This window comes from Cucumis sativus, chromosome 4 (assembly GCF_000004075.3).
Source record: "Cucumis sativus cultivar 9930 chromosome 4, Cucumber_9930_V3, whole genome shotgun sequence".
NCBI classification, from domain to species: domain Eukaryota; kingdom Viridiplantae; phylum Streptophyta; class Magnoliopsida; order Cucurbitales; family Cucurbitaceae; genus Cucumis; species Cucumis sativus.
Window position 1 is genome coordinate 2,793,968 of NC_026658.2, and position 22,691 is coordinate 2,816,658.

The 22,691-nt window shown below is 29.5% G+C and overlaps 4 protein-coding genes across 4 annotated transcripts; 3 read left to right on the forward strand and 1 right to left on the reverse strand.

Annotated features, from left to right (window-relative positions):
* Window positions 1-671: 671 nt before the first annotated feature.
* LOC101221715 (late embryogenesis abundant protein At5g17165) lies at window positions 672-7,126 on the reverse strand. Its single transcript, XM_004146838.3, has 2 exons — window positions 6,755-7,126; window positions 672-1,190 (listed from the first exon to the last, which is right to left on the reverse strand). Exons 1-2 carry the CDS (start codon window positions 6,874-6,876, stop codon window positions 911-913), a joined length of 402 nt encoding a protein of 133 aa, XP_004146886.1. The 5' UTR covers window positions 6,877-7,126; the 3' UTR covers window positions 672-910.
* Window positions 7,127-9,364: 2,238 nt separating this feature from the next.
* LOC101212165 (B3 domain-containing protein At3g18960) lies at window positions 9,365-12,194 on the forward strand. The gene is made up of 4 exons (XM_004146883.3): window positions 9,365-9,613; window positions 10,799-11,307; window positions 11,486-11,624; window positions 11,721-12,194. The coding sequence occupies exons 1-4, from the start codon at window positions 9,476-9,478 to the stop codon at window positions 11,973-11,975; spliced, it is 1,041 nt and encodes a 346-aa protein (XP_004146931.1). The 5' UTR covers window positions 9,365-9,475; the 3' UTR covers window positions 11,976-12,194.
* An 877-nt stretch (window positions 12,195-13,071) lies between these two features.
* LOC101221478 lies at window positions 13,072-16,362 on the forward strand. Its single transcript, XM_004146837.3, has 3 exons — window positions 13,072-13,513; window positions 14,652-14,854; window positions 15,665-16,362. The coding sequence occupies exons 1-3, from the start codon at window positions 13,415-13,417 to the stop codon at window positions 16,017-16,019; spliced, it is 657 nt and encodes a 218-aa protein (XP_004146885.1). The 5' UTR covers window positions 13,072-13,414; the 3' UTR covers window positions 16,020-16,362.
* Window positions 16,363-20,632: 4,270 nt separating this feature from the next.
* On the forward strand, window positions 20,633-22,689 carry LOC101211922 (probable polygalacturonase At3g15720). The gene is made up of 8 exons (XM_031884107.1): window positions 20,633-20,764; window positions 20,893-21,030; window positions 21,170-21,343; window positions 21,449-21,656; window positions 21,752-21,833; window positions 21,944-22,052; window positions 22,138-22,254; window positions 22,333-22,689. The coding sequence occupies exons 1-8, from the start codon at window positions 20,633-20,635 to the stop codon at window positions 22,564-22,566; spliced, it is 1,194 nt and encodes a 397-aa protein (XP_031739967.1). The 3' UTR covers window positions 22,567-22,689.
* The last annotated feature ends 2 nt before the right edge of the window (window positions 22,690-22,691 follow it).

Consider the following 22,691-nt stretch of genomic DNA (forward strand, 5'->3'; position numbering starts at 1 on the left):
GTCGTATGTTTAGTATTTGATTTCAATTTAAGTTTCAAAATGTTTGAATTTCGTATCAATTCGGTCAACATGTTTTAGTATTTAGTATTAAAGTTTATAACTTGATTTAAAACAAAAGCGTTAACAGTTAATTGTTTTTTTATTACTAATAAAATTTATTAACTTATTTTGGAATTTCCACTAAAACAAAAATGTAAACTTCAATAGTAGAATGGTAACATTATGAAACATAGAACAAATTGAAATCTTCCAAACTCAACTTAGAAAGTACAAAAGAAACTTAGAAAGTACAAAAGAAACATTTGAAATATACGTAAAAAGTCCTTTTAAAAATGTCCTTTTCAGAAACGAAAAAAGAGACTCGAAAAAATCTCCATAAAGTCTTATACTGGAGGATTATTATATTCTTTTTGGCCTCCAAACTTAGATTTCTCATTTCAATGTTCCATTATATCTAAATTTCAAACTTTCTCATCCCAAAATATTCCACTTCACACTGTTCCAATTTTGGTTAACTCAATTTACTTCTATTTAAGTTCATTTTAGTTTCTTGTATTTTGGAAGAGTTAGGAAAGTTAAACTAAAAGTACTCAGTGGCCGAAGGTAATATTTTACCTTAAATTATTATCACTTAAAAAAGGAGCCATTAAGCTTCAAGTTGGAAGAAGAAATATAGAGCTATAAAAGCACACTATTTTGTATAGTCAAAGAAGGGCACAAAAACATCCAAACAACGTAATATAGTTTGGTACAAACACTATATAATAACCATTTGCTTTTTAACCTTTTACAAAACAACACAAAGACTCCAAACACTTAAACAAACAAACAAACCTTCTTTATTTAATAACGTAAATATAGTTTGGGCTGCTACTTCTTGACTAATGTTTTGTGGCCAAAAGTAACGACTCTATAACCCGTGGGGCTTCTCCGAATCCTCCAGACTTGTTGGTCGGAACCAAGCTTTTTCCTCCTCCACAGCGGAGTAGTTGCCACCATCGGCTGCACGGTTGGCTGCCGCCGCCACTGCAGCAGGATTGTCTGAGGCCGGTCCAAAAACTCCGGTTTGTGGATGAGGAGCCCAGTAGTTGTCAGCTGCTGCTTGAGGTTGAATCACATCATCTGGGACTATGGATGGTCGAACTTGCTCCTCTGGGTTCTTGTCATACACTGAGGTGTGAGCTGCTCTCCTATTTCAACATTAAAAGTGTAAAGGCATTAAGCATAGAAAGATCAATTGAAAAACATAAACAGTGAAGAATCAACACAAAGATTTACTTAGTATATAAATTGAAGAAAGAGTGGTCGATTGCAAGAGAACAATTCAGATTTAAGAACACTATCGGAAAATTGTAAATAAGGAAAATATAACATCATATCGATCTAATTTAATGGTGAAGTATATAAGATCTTGAAATTCATGGATGAAATAAAAATTAAATTTAAAAATTCCTACGAACGAAGTATAAAATATGGAATCCACGAATATATATATATATTACAATAATTAATTACTCTTGTTCAAACTGAGTGTATGGATGATTTGATCATTAGATATGATGTAGGTAAAAGGTCAACTTAAAGAAGAATAAAAAGAAGAACCCAAAAGCATGCTTGAGAATCAGATATGCTATCGAGAAAAAGTAATCGATTATATGATTGGCTTGCAATAACAACTAACATAAATGATAAGAACAGTCCCACCACATACTGCTTTTTCATTCTACTAATAATTTAGCTTTCTCATTAAAAAAGAATCATTTTCTTAAAGTTATTATCTAATTTTTATAATGCAACGAAAAATCTAACTTTTTTATAAAGTTATGATTGAGATGATATGTATATACCCACACACTTCAAATATTTGTATAATAATTCAGTTAAGTTCACAATAAACAATCAAAATAACATAACTCAAACCTACCATGACCACAAGATAGGGAGGTTCACTCTTCTACACAACCATAGTATTTTCTTTTAATGAGAATAGGAAATTTGACAATCTTACCTGCTCCCACAACTATTTGTTTAAAAAAAACATTAATTACATTTTAACAATTGAATCCGATAGTATTTATGGATTTCTTTAAGCTAGTAGTGGATGATAAATAATTAAAATCAAATAAACATTAACTCAAAGAGAACAGTAGTTTAATAATAATAAAAATAATAGAAAAACAATAACTCAAAGAAAATGGTATTTTGGAAACATTATTAAATAAAGACTTTGATTGAAAACTACTGACACAATTAACTTGGAGAAGAGGCCAAGAATAGTAACAATCAGACTGTAATGTATATATATAATTGAAGGCACATCACATCATCCCATCCCACTAGACCCAGATAAAGGTTGGATAGAGATGATGAGATTCAAAGCCAAAATTCATCAAACAGAGCTAACGTGAAGGGGAATCATGGTCTTCTCATCCATGCCGTAAAGGCAACGAAGAGATATTTTGAAAGAAAGATACAAAAGAAGATAAATTATTTGAGAAAATTGTCAAAATATGGATTAGTTTTATTTTATTTATATATATATATAAAAACCCTTATTTATTCAATTATATAATACACATGTATTTAAAAATGTCTAATATTTCTATTTTTAATAAATCTTAAATTTAATCTTATCTTACTTTTTTTCATTATTTTAAAAACGTCTGTTATCTATTAAATGTTTTCCTTATACATCTGCAAGACAAACTCATATCTTAACTTGCATCCACTAGAAAATTATCATAAAATATTTTGTCAATTTAAACAAAAAAGTTAATTTTGAAGGACGATATTTAAGATTAATTTAAGTTAAAACAGACTAAGAACGAACCGATCAAAATTGAAGAATTCTAGAAGTAGGAGATGAAAACAATATTTAAACCATAAAGTTTCCAATTCCAAGTATCTGGCGATCAACAATCGGATCTTATGGGAAAAGTAAGATAAGAGCCAGCTAGGCGTAGGCCATCAAAGGATAGAAACAAATTTCATTTGACACGTGTTCCACGTTTGAATGTCGAGCACTTTTAATATATTTTGAAAAATTCTGAAATTATTTTGGTTTCCAAATTAAAGGAAGACTATAATCGAAAATTTCATTCAATATTTGTAGATGTAGTGTTCATAAAATCAAATTCAGTTTTGTTTCTAATACAGCGAAATGAAAGGAAAAATTCAATTATCATTATGTATTGAGAGTAGACAATGATGGACATACGCATTGTACTCTATTTGTAAATATTTTTTTGTCCTAAGAAAATATGTTTAAGAGGGAATTAAAATTACTAGAAAAGGAAATTTTCTAAAAATGGAAAGAAATCACTAATAATGTCATAAGATTTTGTGGGATTTTCAAACCAAATAGTATAACAAGTGTGGTTGAGTGTAAACAACAAATAGATTTTTCATTAAAAGAAATGTAATATAAAACTACTCTAGATTAATATTAGAAAACTGTAAATTTTCTTAAGAAAATAAATATTTATAATATATTGTATGAATGTAAATGAAAGCAAGATGATAGGGTTATGGAGAAAAACTTTTTTCCATCACTTTTAAAATTTGAATCACAAAGAAAAACAACTTCAAATATATATTAATTACAATACATTTTAAAATTAGACATTCACATAAAGTTAGTTGGATGGTAGTGGTTGCTTTGGTTGGTGTTAAATCTTTATTTGCATGTCAACAACTTATTCCCAACTTGACATTCTTTTATGGAGATTTCTAGTATATCATAGATAAATCAATGCACTATGACAAAAATATTAATAAACTATCACCCATGTGAAATGGCGCCTAATAAACAAAGCTCAAAACTATTTTACAAGGATGGCCATTTTTTTTTTTGTAAATTTGTAGATCTTTTATATTAATAATAATTGAAAAATCTATCAACATAAACATTCTATCAAAACTTACGTTTGATATTTTGATCTAGATCGGTAGTTTAAAGCTTGGAGTGTTAGCAAAGGCTGATGAACTAATGACCAAATAAATATTGTTTTTAATTTGACAAAGTGAGCATTAAGAAAAGACGCGTAGGATGAGATGGAGATGAGAAATCCCTACTTAGTCCCCTCTCTTACCGACCCAAATTCTATGGTATTTATTATTCAGACCATTTAGTCACAATCCACGGCCGAAGTAGAGTCGGATTGAGACAGAAATTCAAGGAAAGAATTGAAAAAAAATAGTGAAATCAAAATGTCAGCTTAAAATGAGTGGATGAGCATAAGGCCAAATCACATCACTGACGCTTAGCATTAACTGTGGATCCACTCACTCTAATATCTTTAGGCTTTAGACTTGGGAGTTTCCTTTTTCAGCTTTCATAGCTTCAAATTGGGGCACTAAAGATGCTTACACCAACACCCTACCCTACTCATCTCTTTTGCATAGGAAAATGGTACAGTTTTAGTTTTTTAAGTTTTTATTTCTAAATCTAAATATTTCATTTCTAAATTTCAAAATAACACTTTTTTGAGTCATTATGAATTATGAATTATATTTTGTTTAGTCTTTTAGTTTCTATCTTATTTTAAGATTTGGATACAGTTTCAACTTAATCATGAGTTATAAAAGTTTTCTTTTCTATAATCTTATTAACCTTGACTTTCTATAAACAATAAATATTATCCGTTAATTCAAAATAATTTAAAAGTAAAATTTCAAATTTAAATCTACCCTGTTCATAAAGCTCAATTAATTATTATAATTCTTCAAAATCAAACAATAAGTATTAATATTAAGAACAAAATATACGTATCTAATAAAAAACCAAAGTTAAAATATAAATTCAAAAAATTCAAAATATAATGACAAAATTGTAGCACTTTAAGTAAGGATATGGAAATGAAACAAAACCAAAAACAATTCGGAAACCAATAGGAAGTTAGACCTCATTCAGATAAAAAAAATATAATTTCAACTTTGAAAAAACATTTCATCCTTTAAATACTAAAATAATTAAAAATATTTTCAAATATAACAAAACCTAAAATAACAAGATAAAATTATTTTAATCAATTTCTATTATTTATATATAAGTTCCATGAGAAGAGTCATAGAAAGAAAAATCCTCCTGGGATGATTATTTGCTTTTCTAGGTAAGAGGAAAAGTTTTTAGAATAGAATAGTGTAAGTGGATAACTTGAAATGAGAATTGAGGTTCAAATACCCACAATTTTCCATTGATTTTTTTTGTGAGTTTTCTACTCAATGACCAGTTTTAAAACATTTATTAAAGAACTGTGGAATGGAAATAATTTTAGCGAAGTGAAGTCAACGAATCTATATATTAATTTTTTTAAGAACTAATCTTTACATTAAATATTTTCACACCTAATCAATATATTTGTCAGCACTCTTCTATTCCTTTGGAAGTATATATTTATAAATTAGGCACAACGTGATAAGTTCTTATATTCTATTAAATATTTTGTAAGAAAATTCATGTTTTCACTGGGAACTATTTTCTTATTTTTATTATATTTTTGAAAAATCTATCTCCCCTCCAATTGAATTCCTAGGCAAATTACAAAAACAAATAAAAAATTTTAAACACTATGTTAATCTTGATATTAGGTATTACTTTGGGACCATACTAAATTACAATTAATATTAAGTGTTAAAATCTTCATAATTTAGTTTGTCGCTTGATCAAACTAAAATAATTGTAATGCTACAAGTATTAAATACCATAGATATTGCACCAATAAAGTCTTGTCCCCACTAATTTACTATGTCTGACGCCATATGCAATTTCAAGGTTTGCATAAAGTTGAAAAATGCTTGAAGAGGAGATAATTAAGATTAAAACGACTATGTTTAACTCTACCCTGGATTATTATCTCAGCATAGATGTAAAGTAAAAAAATTAGTAAATAAGCCAAATTCTAAAAATGATACCAACAAATAAAATGTATAACAGCTCATAATATCCACTTTTTTTAAAAAAATAATAATATTGACTGACCTTTTTGTTGGAAAAAATTAAGTAATAAATCTTATAATGGATGACTTGTTTATTATATTAAAAGATAAATTAGTTTACTAATAATAAGAAGAAAAAAGAAAAAGTAGTTATTCAATTTTTATATTCACGATTTTGGACAGAGTAACTTTCGAGTTTCGAACCCCGGATTTACTCCACCTACGCCTCTTCCCCAAATTTCATCTGAGTTTCAAAGGAATAAGAACTCGCACTCTCTAATTCCAAATCTTCTTCCACACAGCAAGCAGAATTGACAAATCAACAACGTGAACGTAAAAACTAGTCTAACAAATTTGAATAAAAAAACGACGAGGAAGAGCGGAGGAAAAAGGCAGAGTGAGGAAAGCATCATTTTCCAATTTCTACGCAAATTGGGCGTAATATTGGATATGGCGGGAAAATCGAAGGGAAATTAGAATCCTAAAACCTTATTAGTAGAAGAAACGACCAAGATCAGAAGGAACCGAGTATCAGAATACGATCAATCGAAGAGATTCTAGTCTAGGAAGGACCTAAAAGTTACGTCGTGAAGAAGACGTTCAGCTTAATTATGCGTCAGTGAGAAGTTGTTAAAAAAAAGGCAATCAGCGTGAAGAAGAAGAAATGCAACAACATTCAGAACAACTTTTCAAAGAAAGTTTCGCAACAATAATGCAATAAAGCTATTTACCAAAGAATAGCACAAACAAATTAACAGCACTACAACTTCATGAACATTCGCACAAGAAGAAATCAAAGAAAAGGAAGAAGAAGAACCTGAACTTCGGAGCAGAGGAAGAGATCACAGAGTTACGAAGTGGATCGCAGGTCCAGATCTGGTCAGTGATTCGTTTCCCCAAGCCGGCGATCGCTCCTACGCTCCTCGAATTAGCGGCCATACAATTCAGGCTTAAAGAGAGAGAGAGATGGAGAAAAAACAAAGAACCAGAAAAAACTGCACCTAAGCAGAGAGAGAGAGAGAGAGATGATGAAGAAGAAGAAGAAAGAAAATGGCGATTAATCGCTTCTGATCTCCAATCGTTAGCGGTAATTTCGTATTTATAATCCACCTATACGTCGTCGTACCCCAAAAGACGACAAAACTAGAGAACCTTTCTCATCCGCAACGCAAATTGCCTTCTCCGTCCGTCCGCACCTATTTTCATTTCGCGTACGGAATTTCCTTTTAAATTTTTAACTTCCTATTGGAACACGTGGCCTTCCCTTTCTTCACGGTCATCGCATCTTCTCTCGTCTCATTAGCATATTCTGTTTGCTTTATTCCCTTTCCCACCAACAGTGGTTAAGTCATGCATTTTTCCTTCTCAAATAATAATAATAATAAAAGGTCTGCGCATTTTCTCTTTCCCCAGCTACCCCTAACACCGTCAGTTAACGCCTTTTATCCTTTTATAACATTAAAATAAAGTCACGTGAAGAGATTTGAGACTTTTGAATATCGAATATTTAAGTCACATTGTTTTGGTATCTACCTATAATATGCTTTTTGAAATAATTATTGGTTTTTTTTAAACAATAATTCTCCTATGTTTTCATCTTTCAAACACAGTGACTTTGAATATGAAATTAAATATAGTTCGTCTACTTATTTAGATTTGTTTAATAAGAAGTTAGTTTTAAATGCGCGATCAAGTACTCATGAAGATAAAGTTAAATACAGTTGGTCGGTTTGTTTAAAAATTTGTCAAATAAGTTAGTTTTGAATGTAATACGTATTCGCTAAGATAAAGTATCCCATCTAGTAAAATTTGATATATAAGTTAGTACAATTCAATATTCCAAAACATTTATGAGACAAAGAGTCAGTTATTATAGTTTGTATTTGAGGTGTAGATTGTTTTAGTTTGCATTATAATAGCATGTATTTGTGGTGTAAATTTGATTTATTCTGTTGAGGAAGTTGTAAACACCGTAGCCGACAACGAAAAATAATAATGTCAAATTATAAAAGCTATAGCAAATAACAAATATGGTTGGAAATAAGACGTTTTGAAATATTGTTATCGTCATAATACTCACTCCAAACGTACCATTAGAGAGAATACAATAATCACTGTAACATAGAATCATTATAAATATAATAAGATTGAGATTAAACACTCAAAATTTACAAGTTAGAAACTTGATTATTTGATCCTAAAATTACTTCTAGTTGCAATTGAGAGTATTTATTAGAAACAAGAACAATAAAGTGTCCAAAGAGGTGTTATAAGCTGGGCTTAAATAAGGAGCAAGGCCCATAATAGCTAATGGGCCGAGAGAATTGCAATTAGGGATGGACATTGTAATTGTAAAAGAAATAAAAGGAAAAATTGTCACGTATAGCATTAAAAAAATTGAAATTCTTTACCACAAAAATTCAAATCAACAGTTGAGAGTTGATGAATTTTGCTATAAATTAAAAAAACAAGCCGTAGATTTTACAAAATATTTATAACTTATAATAAATTCTACCACCGACAGACATTGGTATGTTATAGTGATAAAAATTATCGTTTATATAATCCAACATTTTGCTATAACTTGTAAATATTTTAATTTATTTAGCTATTTTTAAAAATGTCTCTCGATATTAGAGTGAATTAGACAACTAATACCAACTGATAGAACAAGAAAACAAATACATTGTATTGAAATGAACGAATTATTAGTCTGCACAAATACAATTGTACGAAAAATAAAAAAAATCAAACAACAAATTTAAACACGATCAACTACACAAATACCTCGTAAAAACAACCATATACCTTGTATATATTTGCACCGAAGAAAAAGCTAAAACCGTATAATAGCTTCCATGCTAAGGTAAATCAAAGTTTATGATTCGAACTCTATGGCTTCCTATCTATAGTGATTTATAGACACCGATAGACTTATTGTATTATTAATAAAATATAAAAGTTTTGCTACATTTGTTAGTATTTTCTAACACTTTTATCCCTTTCAAATAATTTTGCAAAATATATTTGGTTATTAATATTTATGTCAATGTAGATATTTGAATTCATACACAAGTGGTTCGATAGAAAGATAATTATTATTTGTTTTGTTGAGTTGAAACAGTACTTTTAGAAAAAGTTAGGAAAATGGTAGAAAATATTTATATTTTACAGAAAAATCAAGTGTAATTATTGAATTTTGTATAAATAATTTATCAATTTTTTTTTTATATATATTTTTGAAGTTTAAGTTTTACCTCTTAATATAATGTATGTTTTAAATAATACAATCTCTTAATCCATATTTTTCATTACACGTTTCGAATTCGGACTGAGGGTTATAATTTCCTAATATAATATTTTTCTAATAAAATGGAAAAAAAAACGTTTTAATCCTTTCCGATTCCCCAAAATCTAAGCAGAGTACTCTTTGTTATTTCTTTTTTAGTCTGTCCTTTCCTCTACTCTATTTGCTCTCAACACTAAACCACCCTTAACTGCGGACGAAAACCAAAACCAAAGCGCTTTCCGACGTTCCATGGAAGAAAACAGTAGCGAAAAGCGTCGGACTGGGCTCAAGCGCCACAACCGGCGGTTTCTTGAGCCCGAAGAAACTAATAGTTCCTTGCAATTTTTCAAGATAATTCTCCCCTCTTCCGTTCGTGAAGAAAAGCTGGTAATGTTCCTACATTTACTGCTTCTTTTTCTTCCCCCCTTTTTGGAAGAAATGATAACAAGAACAAGTTAGACTCTGTTTGTGGATTGCTCTGTAAGCTTTTCTTTTTCTTTAGAGATTTTACCGAAAACTTGAAAAAGTAAAAGTAAGATCTCGTTGTTAGTTTTCTCTTGTTGAAATCGATGTTTTTTTCCTTTGAAATTTTTAGGCTTCATTTGATAACTATTTCAACTTTTTGCTTTTGCTTTTTCTGTTTCTTAAACTTCGATTTTTTTATATTAGTTCATTAAAAACAAAAAACAAAAACTTGAAACTGATTTTGTTTTCTGCTTTCAACAAAAAAAATGTATTTTTTGTGAACTTTTTTTTTTTTTTTTATCATTTTCAAATTTTCTGGTTCAAAACAATTTATTAATGGGGCATTTTTTAAAATTTTTAAAATTTAAAATATTAAAACTATTTACATACATAGATCAAACTCTTAAATAATTTCTTTTTTTTTTTCTCTTGGAAAGAAAAAATAGTTATCTTACACATTTTTTTTATTAATTTTTTTAAAAAACAAACTTTATTAATTTTAAAAAACAAAAAGCAAATGTGTTACTAAGCACTCTTTTTCTTTATTCAATTTTCAGAAACAAAAAGCATATGAGTTACCAAACTGAACCTCAATTAATAGTTTTTTTGTTTTGTTTTATCAAAGAAGGCTTTTATCTTTGTCAAAAGAAACACTTGAATTACTAGTAAAGTTCAGAAAACAAACACATATATTTTTTAATTTTATTCTAGTTATCATTTGAAAGAAATAGTAGATAAGGAGTATTATAAGCTTAATTACTGTAAACTAAAAACAAAAATTCCAATAATTATTTGTGTGTAAATACTCTTGGTTTTTCAAAGTAATTTTGAAATAATATAACTACCGTAGTGTAGTATCACCATTATAGTTCTATCGAACTTCCATTCTGATTCTAATAATACTTTTTTAACGACGTTAGAAAGAATATGAATATTTGTGGCTATGAGTATTTCTTTAGACAGGAATTTTTTGAGCAAGTGGGGTTGAAGAAATTTATAACTTTTTGATCAGGTTGAAAGTGGCACAAGATTTTACTTTTAATAATATGCTTAGATTAATATGAGTAAGTTATGTTTATTAATATAAATCTCTTTTTTGCTTTACAGAAAATGCCCAGTAAGTTCATTAGGATGTTTGGCAAAGAATTATCTTCTAGTGTTGTTCTTATTGTTCCTAATGGTGGTGTTTGGGAAGTGGGATTAGAGAAATTCAATGGCCAAATATGGTTTAATCATAGTTGGAACAAGTTTATTGATTATTACTCTATAGATTATGGTTTCTTATTGATCTTCAAATATGAGGGAAATTCCAGCTTCCATGTTCTTATTTTTGACACAACTACTTTTGAGATTCAATATCCACACCATGATGGAATGAAGCTTGAAAACGCAGTTGAGAAATCTGACTATGCTATCTCAATCTCTTCCTCTCATGACTGTTCCGATCAATTCATTGATGATAACGACGACGATAATGAATGTCGATATGAACTGCATACTACGAAGAGATCCAAAATAAAGTTGGAAAGTTGCGACCACGAGTTCATGAGCAAAAGGTTTAAAGTTGAGGACTGTATAGCTGTTGAAGATATTGATGTAGTGAAAAATCATCGAAGGTAAGTTCTAGTCACTTACATGTGAGTTGTGGCCCTTAGTTGGATGACAGACTTAGACGTGATTTTGAAAGGGTTAGAGTCACTTGATTCAATATTTGATTTTACAAATTTGAATGTCTATTGTTGGGTTTGGGAGTATGCAGTTGATCGACGAGAACTATTTTTCTTGATTTAACAGACGAAAGCTGGCTTCAAAAACTCGGTCGTCGAGAGGACAGGAGATGGCGATCTGTGAAGCGAAGAAAAAGATGATGAAGACTAACAATCCTTCATTCATGTTGATCATAGAGGAGAGAAACATAAAGAAGAATTATGCGGTGAAGCTCCATACACTTTTACAAGTTGTTTAAGTTAATAATACATTACAGCAAAAGAACGTTGTGTTAATTACCATCTCCATGGTTGTTTGACAGTACATTCCTTCAAGTTTTGGCAAAAAGTATCTGAGCAGGGAGGATGAAATCATTGAAATTCAAGGACGTTCGTCGGAGCAGGGAAGATGGAAAATATGGTGCAAAGGTGTGTCGGCGAAGCGAATGGGAGTAGGATGGGGTGTGTTTCGCAAGGAAAGCAATTTGAGAGTTGGAGACGTGGTTGTGTTTGAGCTTGTCAAGATGAACAAGAACAGAGTGATGAAATTCACTGTGTTTTCTTCAGGTTCAATTTGAAGCAAAACGATGAAGTGATTGAAATTTGAGGTTTTGGGTGTGATATAATTCAAAATGTAGGGTGTGATTTTGGGAGCTTAGTTTGGAACCATTTCAACACATTTGCTCATATTAATACGTCCTTAGATGTTATATATTATTAGCATTATAGAAATTTGTATTTTGATGGAACGCTTCAGATATATGAAGGAAGAAGGAAATTCCTTTTTTATCCTTGAATTGACCCTTAAACAAGTTCTAAATATTATTTCTATTACTTTTCACGATAGATTGATAAAGAGACCGTTAAACGTAAATCTAACACATTTTTCTTTCAGTTCAAATGGACTGTTGTTAGGTTAATTAGACTCATACTGGGGTGGGGTTGAATATGCAAATGTTGGGACACATTACTCGATTAATTGATTGGTTTTGTGGGCTTTTTAGGATGAGGTTTCAACTATGGTGGGATAATTTTTTTGGTTGGATATGCCAATTTGTTGAAGCCAACACTTGTGATGGCTTTAGAAGAAAATAAAAAGGTGTTCAAACTTGAACAAGTGGTCAAAATTAGTTTAGCTTATCTTGTTGATCATTATGAACGCCAATTGTGCGAAACTCTTTTTGATTAGAAAGAGTATTTGAAAACTTATTCACAATCTTCTTACGTATGTTATACATAAAAGATGATGAGATAAATAGTTTTTTTAAAAAAAACAAACACTAAATATTCTAATTATATTAATATCCCAAATAACGTGATTGTTTCCACATTATTTATTTGGGTTTTTCAAATAAGTACAAATAAGTAGAAAGCCTTACAGAAAGAAAGTACAAAAAACCAAGAGAAGACTATGATTTATACTTCCGATTAGTTTGTTTTGTCTTTTCGAGAAGTATTCGATTGGCTTTGTTTGTCAACATCATCTGGGTTTTTAAAAAACAATATATTTGCTATAGAAAAATATAAAAAACTATTTCTAGCTCTGAGAAAAATCAAAAGAAAACATTTCAAATACATTTGTTGAAATATTTAATTCCAAGCAAAGACTTATTGAAGAAGGAAAAATTAGAAAACGAAGTATTTTTTATGTTTCTCTTAATTTGAACTCAAAGGTTAGTTTCCAGTTTGACGATCTGTCAGCAAGTCTTAATGATAATTCCTATTGGCGCAGTGATCAAAGGTAAAACGCCGTCGTTTATTGTCCACCGCCACATCTTCCTCGCTACTACCATCCAAATTCCAAGTACTCTATGTCCTTCTTTCTTCATTCATAGTACGCAACGTCAAAATTTCAGCGCCTGTCATTTTCCCCTCAACTAATTTCCTCTACTCTCTTCCTAGTTTCTTCTCCTTCCCCGCCATTGAAATACTCGTCCTTAATACCAACCTCCACCCGAAACTCTCATCCTTCCTCTTTCCTTTTTTTTTTTTTAATTCCAGTTAGTACTCGCCGGAGATGGAGAGGAAGTCGGCTCTGATGGTTAAATATGTGGTTGCTATTTTAGGGATTGTGATGATCGCCACTGGCTTCGCCGCTGAAGCTACAAGAACTAAGGTGAAGATTCAATTAATGATTACTGTTTGATCGCGGGGTTTTTTTTTTTATTATTATTATTTTTATTTTTTCTGTTTGGCTGATGAGATATTGTGTGGGAAAGAATGTGGAAGAACAGTTTTGAAGTAGGGTTCGTTTTAAATTGGGTATGTAATATGGTTGAATTTGATTAAAAATTATATAGAAAGAAGGTGGTGGTGAATTTTAAATACAGTTTGATTTGGATCTGATTTTCTTTTTTGTTTTGGCTTCTTCTTTTTATCATTACTTGTTTCCCAAGCCCTGATCTACAGGTTAATTGATTAGACTGATGGATTGGGGGTGTTATTATATCTAATCATACTTTTTTTTTTAATTTTCTGTTTTCTATTTTTGTGTGTGCGTGTGTGTGCTTTTAACTTTTTAGTATAGTAAAACTTGAGAATGATGATTTGAATCAGATGGAACGGTACTTTTCCTCTAATTTCAAGTAATTTGTAGGAGTTGGTTTGATAATGATTTTGTTTTTAATTTTCCATTTCTAGAGTTGACAAATTTGGTGAAAGTTTATTTTGTTGAGTGTTAAAATTTAGTTGGTCTCTGAAACTCACATATCGACCTAATATCTAATTTGGTTCGTACAATTTCGAAGAAATTTTCATTTTAATCCCTTGAGTTTTTACAAGTTACCGGGTTCTGTTCATGATGCCTTTGACGATACATCTGATGAAACAGAGAAAGTGCTCTGGATCAAGGAAATAATAGTTCAACTGGGGCAGATTAATAATCATCTAATGAAATTAGATCTGATTAGAACATGCTTGAGAGTGATTTTAAAACAACCACACTTTTTATCTTTCAAAATCAGTTTAATGTTTGCTTTTAAACTTTGACCAGGGATTTTCATACAATCAAATTTTAGAAGCACTTTTAATAAGCATGCCCTTGTTGGTTTTGAGACTTATGATTACGAGTCCACACTTTTTGATCACTATAAGAGAATTTTTCACTTTAAACGAAATTTCTATGCTAACCCAAATCATCATTGGCTTCTTTCTCTTTCCCTTGATATATGTTGATCTTGGTAACATTTCTTTTGAGTTTAATGTGGGATTGATGCATTTTAAAGTTTGACACATCAATTTTGTTCATTTGACAGCGGAATCAAGTCACTAAAGTTGCTCCTGATTTGTGTAAATATCCCCGAAGTCCAGCGTTGGGCCTTGGTTTGACAGCCGCACTATCGCTTTTGTTTGCTCAAATAACAATAAAGGCTTCGACGGGATGCGTTTGCTGCATTAGAGGTCCTCGGCCTCCTGCTTCTAAATGGAGAACAGCTGTGATCTGCTTTACCATTTCGTGGTATTTTTCGACCTTTCCTTTCTCATTCTAATTTGCATTTAGTTTATGGTTTGCTGTGTTTCTGTTGTATCATGAGATGAATTATAGGAAAATCTATTGAAACCAGAAGAGTTCTTGCGATTTGGTTTTCTCAAGTATAGGAAGAAATTTTGAACTCGCCTAGTCGAAATAAAGGTTATTTTATTGTGATCGATTAATCAATCTTCTGCCCCGGTTCTTGATGGCCCAACTTTACGTTACGATATTGTTTGTGATAATATAATTTTCTTTTTTTCTGCTTTAAAAACAGTTCCATGTTCTTGTTATCATCTTTTTGGCTTTTTCTGCCTTGTTAAGTCGTTATGATTTTTGTTACTCTTGTTTTTATCGAACATCTTAACCAAGAGAAGAGACTTCCTGATGTGACCTGATCCATGATCATCATAGTGTAAATGATCGATCTATTGTTTTGGAGAAACGTTCTACTTTAATTTACAACTAAAAGAACAATCGATGCCTTCAATTCTGAATGAAAATAGAACAAACGTAGATTCTCATTGTACTCTGTTTTAGTCCCATCATCACGCCTTTGTCAACCATCATGGGTTTAGTTATTAGTAAATAAAAAACATGCGTTTGAGAAAAGGTCAAGATTGAAATGTGTTCAATCCATGGTGATCACATATTTAGAATTTAATGAGTTCTCTGCGGTTGTTTCATAAGGTTAGTTGAGGTGTCCATACTAACAAATATGAAGCAAAGACCTATCTTGAGTCTGAATTTTCCTTCCCTTTCCTTGTACCTACACCCTCAGCTTAATATCTTCTGCAGGGTTACATATGTGATAGCATTCCTCCTGTTCCTCACCGGTGCTGCACTGAACAACGGACGGGGCGAACAACGCAACTATTTCCGTGACTACGACTGCTATGTTCTAAAACCTGGAGTTTTTTCTTTTGCCACCATTGTAGGTATGGCAAGTTTAACTCTGGGAATGTCCTACTTCCTCATATTGAACTCTGCAAAGAATGACCCTTCTACTGTGTGGGGCCATCCTTCCGTTCCTCCTCAACCAAACATCGCAATGGCACAACCCCAGTTCCCAAACCCTCCTCCACCACCACAGAGAACTGCCGACCCCGTATTCGTTCACGAAGACACGTACATGAGACGACAATTCACGTGATCGGGAAATGTAGGTTGACACCAAATGCGTTTAAGAAACAACCGCGTAACTCATATCACTTGATTGATGTATCTTTTTAAACCAGGGATTGAAGGTGCACAAATACATTGGCTCTATAGAAAATAGCTGTTTTGGAGCTGTGTAGGCTCTCTTTCATAGAATTGATTTTGTGAAAGAAGGTGTCATTTTATTTCCCTTTGATCCAAAGGGAAGTGAATAGATTGTAATGTAATAAAATGTACATCCTTGATTTGTTGTGGGAAGTAGTTGTTTCATACTTTTTGAGGTTTACAGAGTATTTGTTTATATATTTCAAATCACAAAGCCTCTCGGTAAATATCAATTCAACTATGCTCTTTTATTTTGTACATTTTCCCCATTTTATTTTTAAAACAATGCATTCTCAAGTTAATTCTAATTAAAAAGGAAAAAAAAAAAAAAAAAACTCATGAAGCATTTAAACAATTTGAAAACAGATATCTATAATTATTAGAAAATTGACTCAACAAATGAAATTTTAAACCACGTACTTTTTTTTTTTGTTATTAATACATACTATACATGTTACTATTTTTTAAATACAAAATATTAATTAAAAGAAATAGTTGGATAATATTAAATCAAACGGATTGATAATAAATATATGATAAATAGGTTTGTTTTACATTGTTAATAGTTTCAAAACATTAACTTCTCTAAAAAAGGAAAAGCTTGGGAATTCTTTTTTTCGTTTTTGCTCGAATGATTAATTAATAGTCTTTTTTTATAGAAAAATCCTCCCAATTTTGGGTACATTTTAGGCATTATAATACATTTAAAGTTTTAAACTAAAATCCAAAACTCTAGAAGTATGGATATATATATATGGATATTTCTAATTTCAAGCCTATAAGTTTTTTCATTTTTCATTCTTTTTTAAAAAAATTAAGACAATAAGTTAATCAAATCCTAATTATGCTCCTTTAATTGTTCTTTCCTAATCAAATCCCATGTTTCCAAAATTTAAATTCTTAAATAAAATGAATCTTTTCAAACCCTATAACAAAAAACTTGACTATTACTAAAATTTAAATTTCTCACATAATAGTCTGTAAGGATACGCTTAAATGGAATACACGTTTAAATGGAATACACGTGACTAAATATGACAAATTGTAAACACTACCCATAAACTATAAAGTAGGTAGATAGTTGAAATTATATCATTAAACTTTTAAAATGAAAAAAAAATTAATCTCTTTAAACTTATTCAAAATTTAAAATTAGACCATCAAGCCTACATAATTGTATAAATTGTATTGATTATATAAATTTGAGTATTTAATTTTCATCACTGTAAACCCATTTTAACACCCCTAAAAATTTAGAAAACGAGTTGTTATTATTGAAAGTTTAAAGATGTAATTGCAATTATCCCGATATTTTAAAATATAACTAAAGAATCTATGGAAATATTAAGTAATTTCACAAACTAAATGTTTTAATATTACGGATTTCTAAGTCCATCAATATTCTTGTTCAAAATTCTTACCTGACAACTGATATCAATTTTTGTTCTCCAAGACAATATCATTTTCATTTATATGGTTCTAATTGTATATTTTATTGTTGGTGATAATTGTATTGCTATTAACATTCGAATATTAATATCATAGACACCGTCCAGACTCACATCATCATGACATAAGATAAAAAGGAAAATTTTTATATAACATAAAACATCTAATCTTTATTTTTTAAAAAAATCAAGTCATATGACAATAGTAAATTTTTCATATAATAAAAACAATACTCATTCTTTTCCATACGTATACATAGATACTGTTAAAAATAATGAACAATTTCTTCTTCAACAGAGCTCAAAATTGATATGGATACTATGTTTTATTTATACATCATAAAAAGTTATATTTTTGTTGAACATTACATGATGGATATGAATATGGAAAGAATATCACATTGGAGAAAATAACACTCATGAACACCAAAAACCCAATTATTATTATATTATACTTCTTTCATAAGTGCATGAAAAAATAATAAACAACAAATTATTTTATTTTATTTTTATTTTCATTACATTTTATTCATATAATATATATGCACACATTAATTTATTCCAATTTATTAAGCATTGAATTTAAGAGTGAGTGATGTTCAACAAATGAAAATGTCTCTCACTCGTTTCATCAACATTGTAATGAACAATGTGTACATAAGGACATCAACTCCTAGAGAAGAAGTCGAATTTTGTTGTCAAAACGTTGAAGAAAAGGTTGAGCGTGTTGTTCCAACGTACATTGACTTACCAAATAAATAATTAGAATGTTAAATTTATGACGTAGTCATTTTTTAAAAAAAAAACATTAATTATTATCAAAATCTGAAAATTATATTAAAATTATGTTTAAAATACATATTATATATATTAGACTAGTTAGTAATTTACTTACTCTTAATTTACACATTGTAATAAAAAAAGTAAAATAAAAATCTCATTCACAAAACAAATACAACAAAAATAAGGGTTGTTTTTCTACAACTAGTTTGGACTAAATTAAATAATTAACTCAATCCCTTACCATATATACACACAAACAATTAGTTGATCAATTATAAATCAAATCAGTGGAAATAATTAGGATTAGAAAAATTATGTAAAATAAATGCTCCAATTAAATGCTAAAAATTAAACTTATTTGCTAGTTTGATATAAATACCATAGATTTTAACAAATTCCTCAATTAATTATATTCCATTGTTTTATAGTTTCATTTCCCACTATTTTCATTAAGGATTTTTTTAATTAAACAATTATCAATTTCTCAAATTTCCCTCTTGTTCATCGACCTTCCTTATATTTTTGTTGGAGGTGATAGATTATATCGTGGGTAACGATCAATCTTCGAATATTAATATTATAGTATAGAGTAAAAATGACAATTTCGATATAACATAAAACATCTAATTTCATTGTCATTATTTATTCTTTTACGCATGCATGCATAGACGCACACAAATAATACAAATAATTTTTATTTATTTGAATGTAACGTTGAAAACCTCTACCTGAGCCATTGCTTCTTCAAAAAAAGCTCAAAGGAGTGAGGATTTGAGAGGTGATATAAATTAGTTTTTAATTAATTCATAATACTATGTTTTATTCAATATGTTAACTAATTAATACCCGTAAAAATTTAACTATTGATTAGATAAAATTAAATGTTACATAAATTCAAATTTTCTATTTCCAAATCTACCTTGAAGCTTTTTTAACACCCCCTCTAAACCTATACCTTCTAAGCTCAAAATTTTTATATATTTTTTCTAAACTCAAACTTTCTAAATGTTCCATTTGAATGTATTGCTCCATCGATTATCAATTATACTAAAGAAATTATAATTACCTTTAAGTTAAAAAAAATGAGTGAACAACATATATATATGCACTATTAAACCTCGTGAAGAATATAAATAAATAATTTGTTAACCTATTAATTAATTAAAAAAAACACGATTACATGAAATTAATGTCTCCATAATTTGCCTTATTTGAGCATTTGAATACATTTCAAGCAACACACAAAATTCTCCAATCAAATATTCCATCCAATTTCCCAATTTTCCTTTCCTAAATAGTTAAAAAAAAAATTGTGGGTTTTTTTAATTATTTAAAAATAAAAAATCAATTTCATTTCACCCATAATGTTCTCTATATTTAAACAATGCCACATCCTCGTCTTTCACCATTCTTCAAATCAATTTGAATATTATATATATATACAAGTTAGATACTCAAATTAAATGCATATTTCAATTTTGCCATAGTCATTTCTAAGACCAATAAGTATTGTTTAAACGTTATTAGTGGTTATTCATTATTATTCTTATTCTTTTCTACACAATTAAGTTAGTCAATTTAGAATAATAATAACAAATAAAGTATCTTATAACTGTAAAAGTAAAATAAAGAGATAATTAAAATGTTAAATTTATGAGAGTCATGATTTTTAACAAAAAGAAATAAATGTTAATTATTACAAGATTATATTAAATCCTAGCTTCTTTAACCTCTACACCTTAAAACACATATTTTCAAACAAAATTTTTCTAAAGGCATAAATTAAGAGCACATATATTATATATATATTACATTACTTAAACTCATTCTACTTACTCTTAATTAGCATATTGTACTAAAAAAGAAAAAAAAAAATCTAATTCATGAAACAAATACAACAAAAAAAAGGTTTTGTATTTCTACAATTAGTTTGAATTAAATTAAATTACTTCAATCCCTTATCATATATACATACAAACAATTAGTTGACTAATTATATACAAAATCAAATCAGTCAACATAAATAGGATTTAAAAAATTGCCTCAAATGCTAAAAATTAATTATATTCCATTGTTATATAGTTTCCTTTCGTATTCTTTTCATTAAGTATTTTTTTGATTAAACAATTATTAATTTCTCAAATTCCTCTATTTGCATTCTCTATTTAAAGAACGTTGTTTTCAATCATTTCTCACAACATTCAAATTTTGAGTACGGATCTCTCATTTCTCTATCTTCTTACTCTCTAAATTCTTCACTCATACCATAAAAATGAAGCTCCTTTCAGCTGCAATTTTCCTATATTCCATTGCTATTCTAAGCTCATGGACTGTATTGGGTTCATCTGATTTCAATGTTCTTGATTACGGTGCAATTGGAAATGGCAAAACCGATGATTCAAAAGTGAGTAATTTAATTTACCCACATTGTGAATTCTATTCATTTTTATCAAAACACTTTCTGTTGTTTTTTTATGAATATCAATACTCTTATACTGACTTGTTTTCCTTTGTATTTTTCTCTATGACAAGGCATTTCTGAAAGCTTGGAATGATGTGTGTGGAGCAACAGAAGAGAGTCCAACATTACATGTACCCGATGGAAAAACTTACCTCTTGAACCCTCTCAAATTTCAGGGTCCTTGCAAGTCCAAACAAGTCATTTTTTATGTAATAATTCTTTATCTTACTCTACATTTTCAATAAATTTGTTTAATTCATACCATTTGTTACAAAATGGTAACAGAAATTAGTTTTATAGTGATGATATCACATATGTTTTAGTAATAACTGTGTGTGTGTTTTTAAGCTTGGAGGAACTCTAATGGCTCCAACCAAGGATGAATGGATCAGCGATGGTAAAGGCCAATGGATCCAATTTTTTGACATAGAAGGTTTGAATCTACAAGGAGGTGGAAGATTTGATGGTCAAGGGTCTTTATGGTGGAAAGATTGTGATCATAAACACTGTAAACGACCCACGGTGTGTTTTTTAAATTCATTTTGAAAAACTAGGGTTTGATGGTTTACTATTATTTTATAATGTTGATAATGATATCATTAATAATTAAGTGTATGATCTTTTTAGGCTTTGTTCTTCCACAATTGCAATGGGCTTCAAATGAAAGGAATGAAGCATATCAACAGTGCCAAGAATCATATATCTATAAACATGTGTCATGATGTTATTTTCTCGCACCTTCATATTAGTGCTCCCGAGGATAGTCCTAACACGGATGGAATTGATATTTCTGAATCAACAAATATTTTTATCGAAGATTCTTTCATGGCAACAGGTAATATATATTCATATTTTTTATTATTTTTTAAAATTGATAAAGTTGAATCCATACCTAATTAATCATTATTATTTATTTATGTAAAAATGTAGGTGACGATTGTATTGCTATTAATAACGGATCTTCTAATATCAATATAAACGGTATCACTTGTGGCCCTGGTCATGGCATAAGGTAACAATATATTACATTAATTATAGTTATATTTTTCAAAAATTTAATTTTATTAAAGTTTTTTTAATTCATTTTTCAAAATTTCATTTGAAATAAAAATATGAATGTAGCATTGGGAGCTTAGGAAAAGATGGTGAGTATAACGTGGTTGAAAATGTGCATGTAAGCAATTGCCTCCTACGCAGCACTCAAAATGGAATTAGAATCAAGACTTGGGAGGTGATTATTCATTGTTGATTTTACTTACATACAATATGTGATATACATGAATAATACTCGATATTTATTTGGATTGTAATTTCAGGGTGGATACGGATATGCAAAGAACATTACATTTGAGAAAATAACAATGAAGAATGCAAAAAATCCAATCATTATTGATCAGTATTATTCATCTTACGCATACTCAAGAAAAATGAAGGTACATATATGTAAATATACATAAGAAAATTATAATATTTTGTTTATATTTATTTATAATATTGCTTTTCAATTTTAGGGAATGGATATAAAAGTAAGTGATGTGACTTACCGTGAAGTTAATGGAACATCAGCAAATGAAGATGCAATTACTTTTAACTGTTCGCAAGCTCGTTGCTCAAATATTATATTGGACAATGTGAACATAAAAATGACGAATCCAGGAGAGAAAGCCAAAGCTGTTTGTCAAAACGCTGATGGAAAAGTTTTGTCAGCTGTTCCACCCGTCTCTTGTCTATCAAAATCTCATTAAATTTTTTAGATGTATTTTGATAAGTGATGGGTTGTAATAGGGAAGATAGAGATTATTTAGTGTTCGTTCTCCGATCTAACTCTTAAATCTATCAAGCAAGCAATGTTATTTTAAATTTTGAAAGT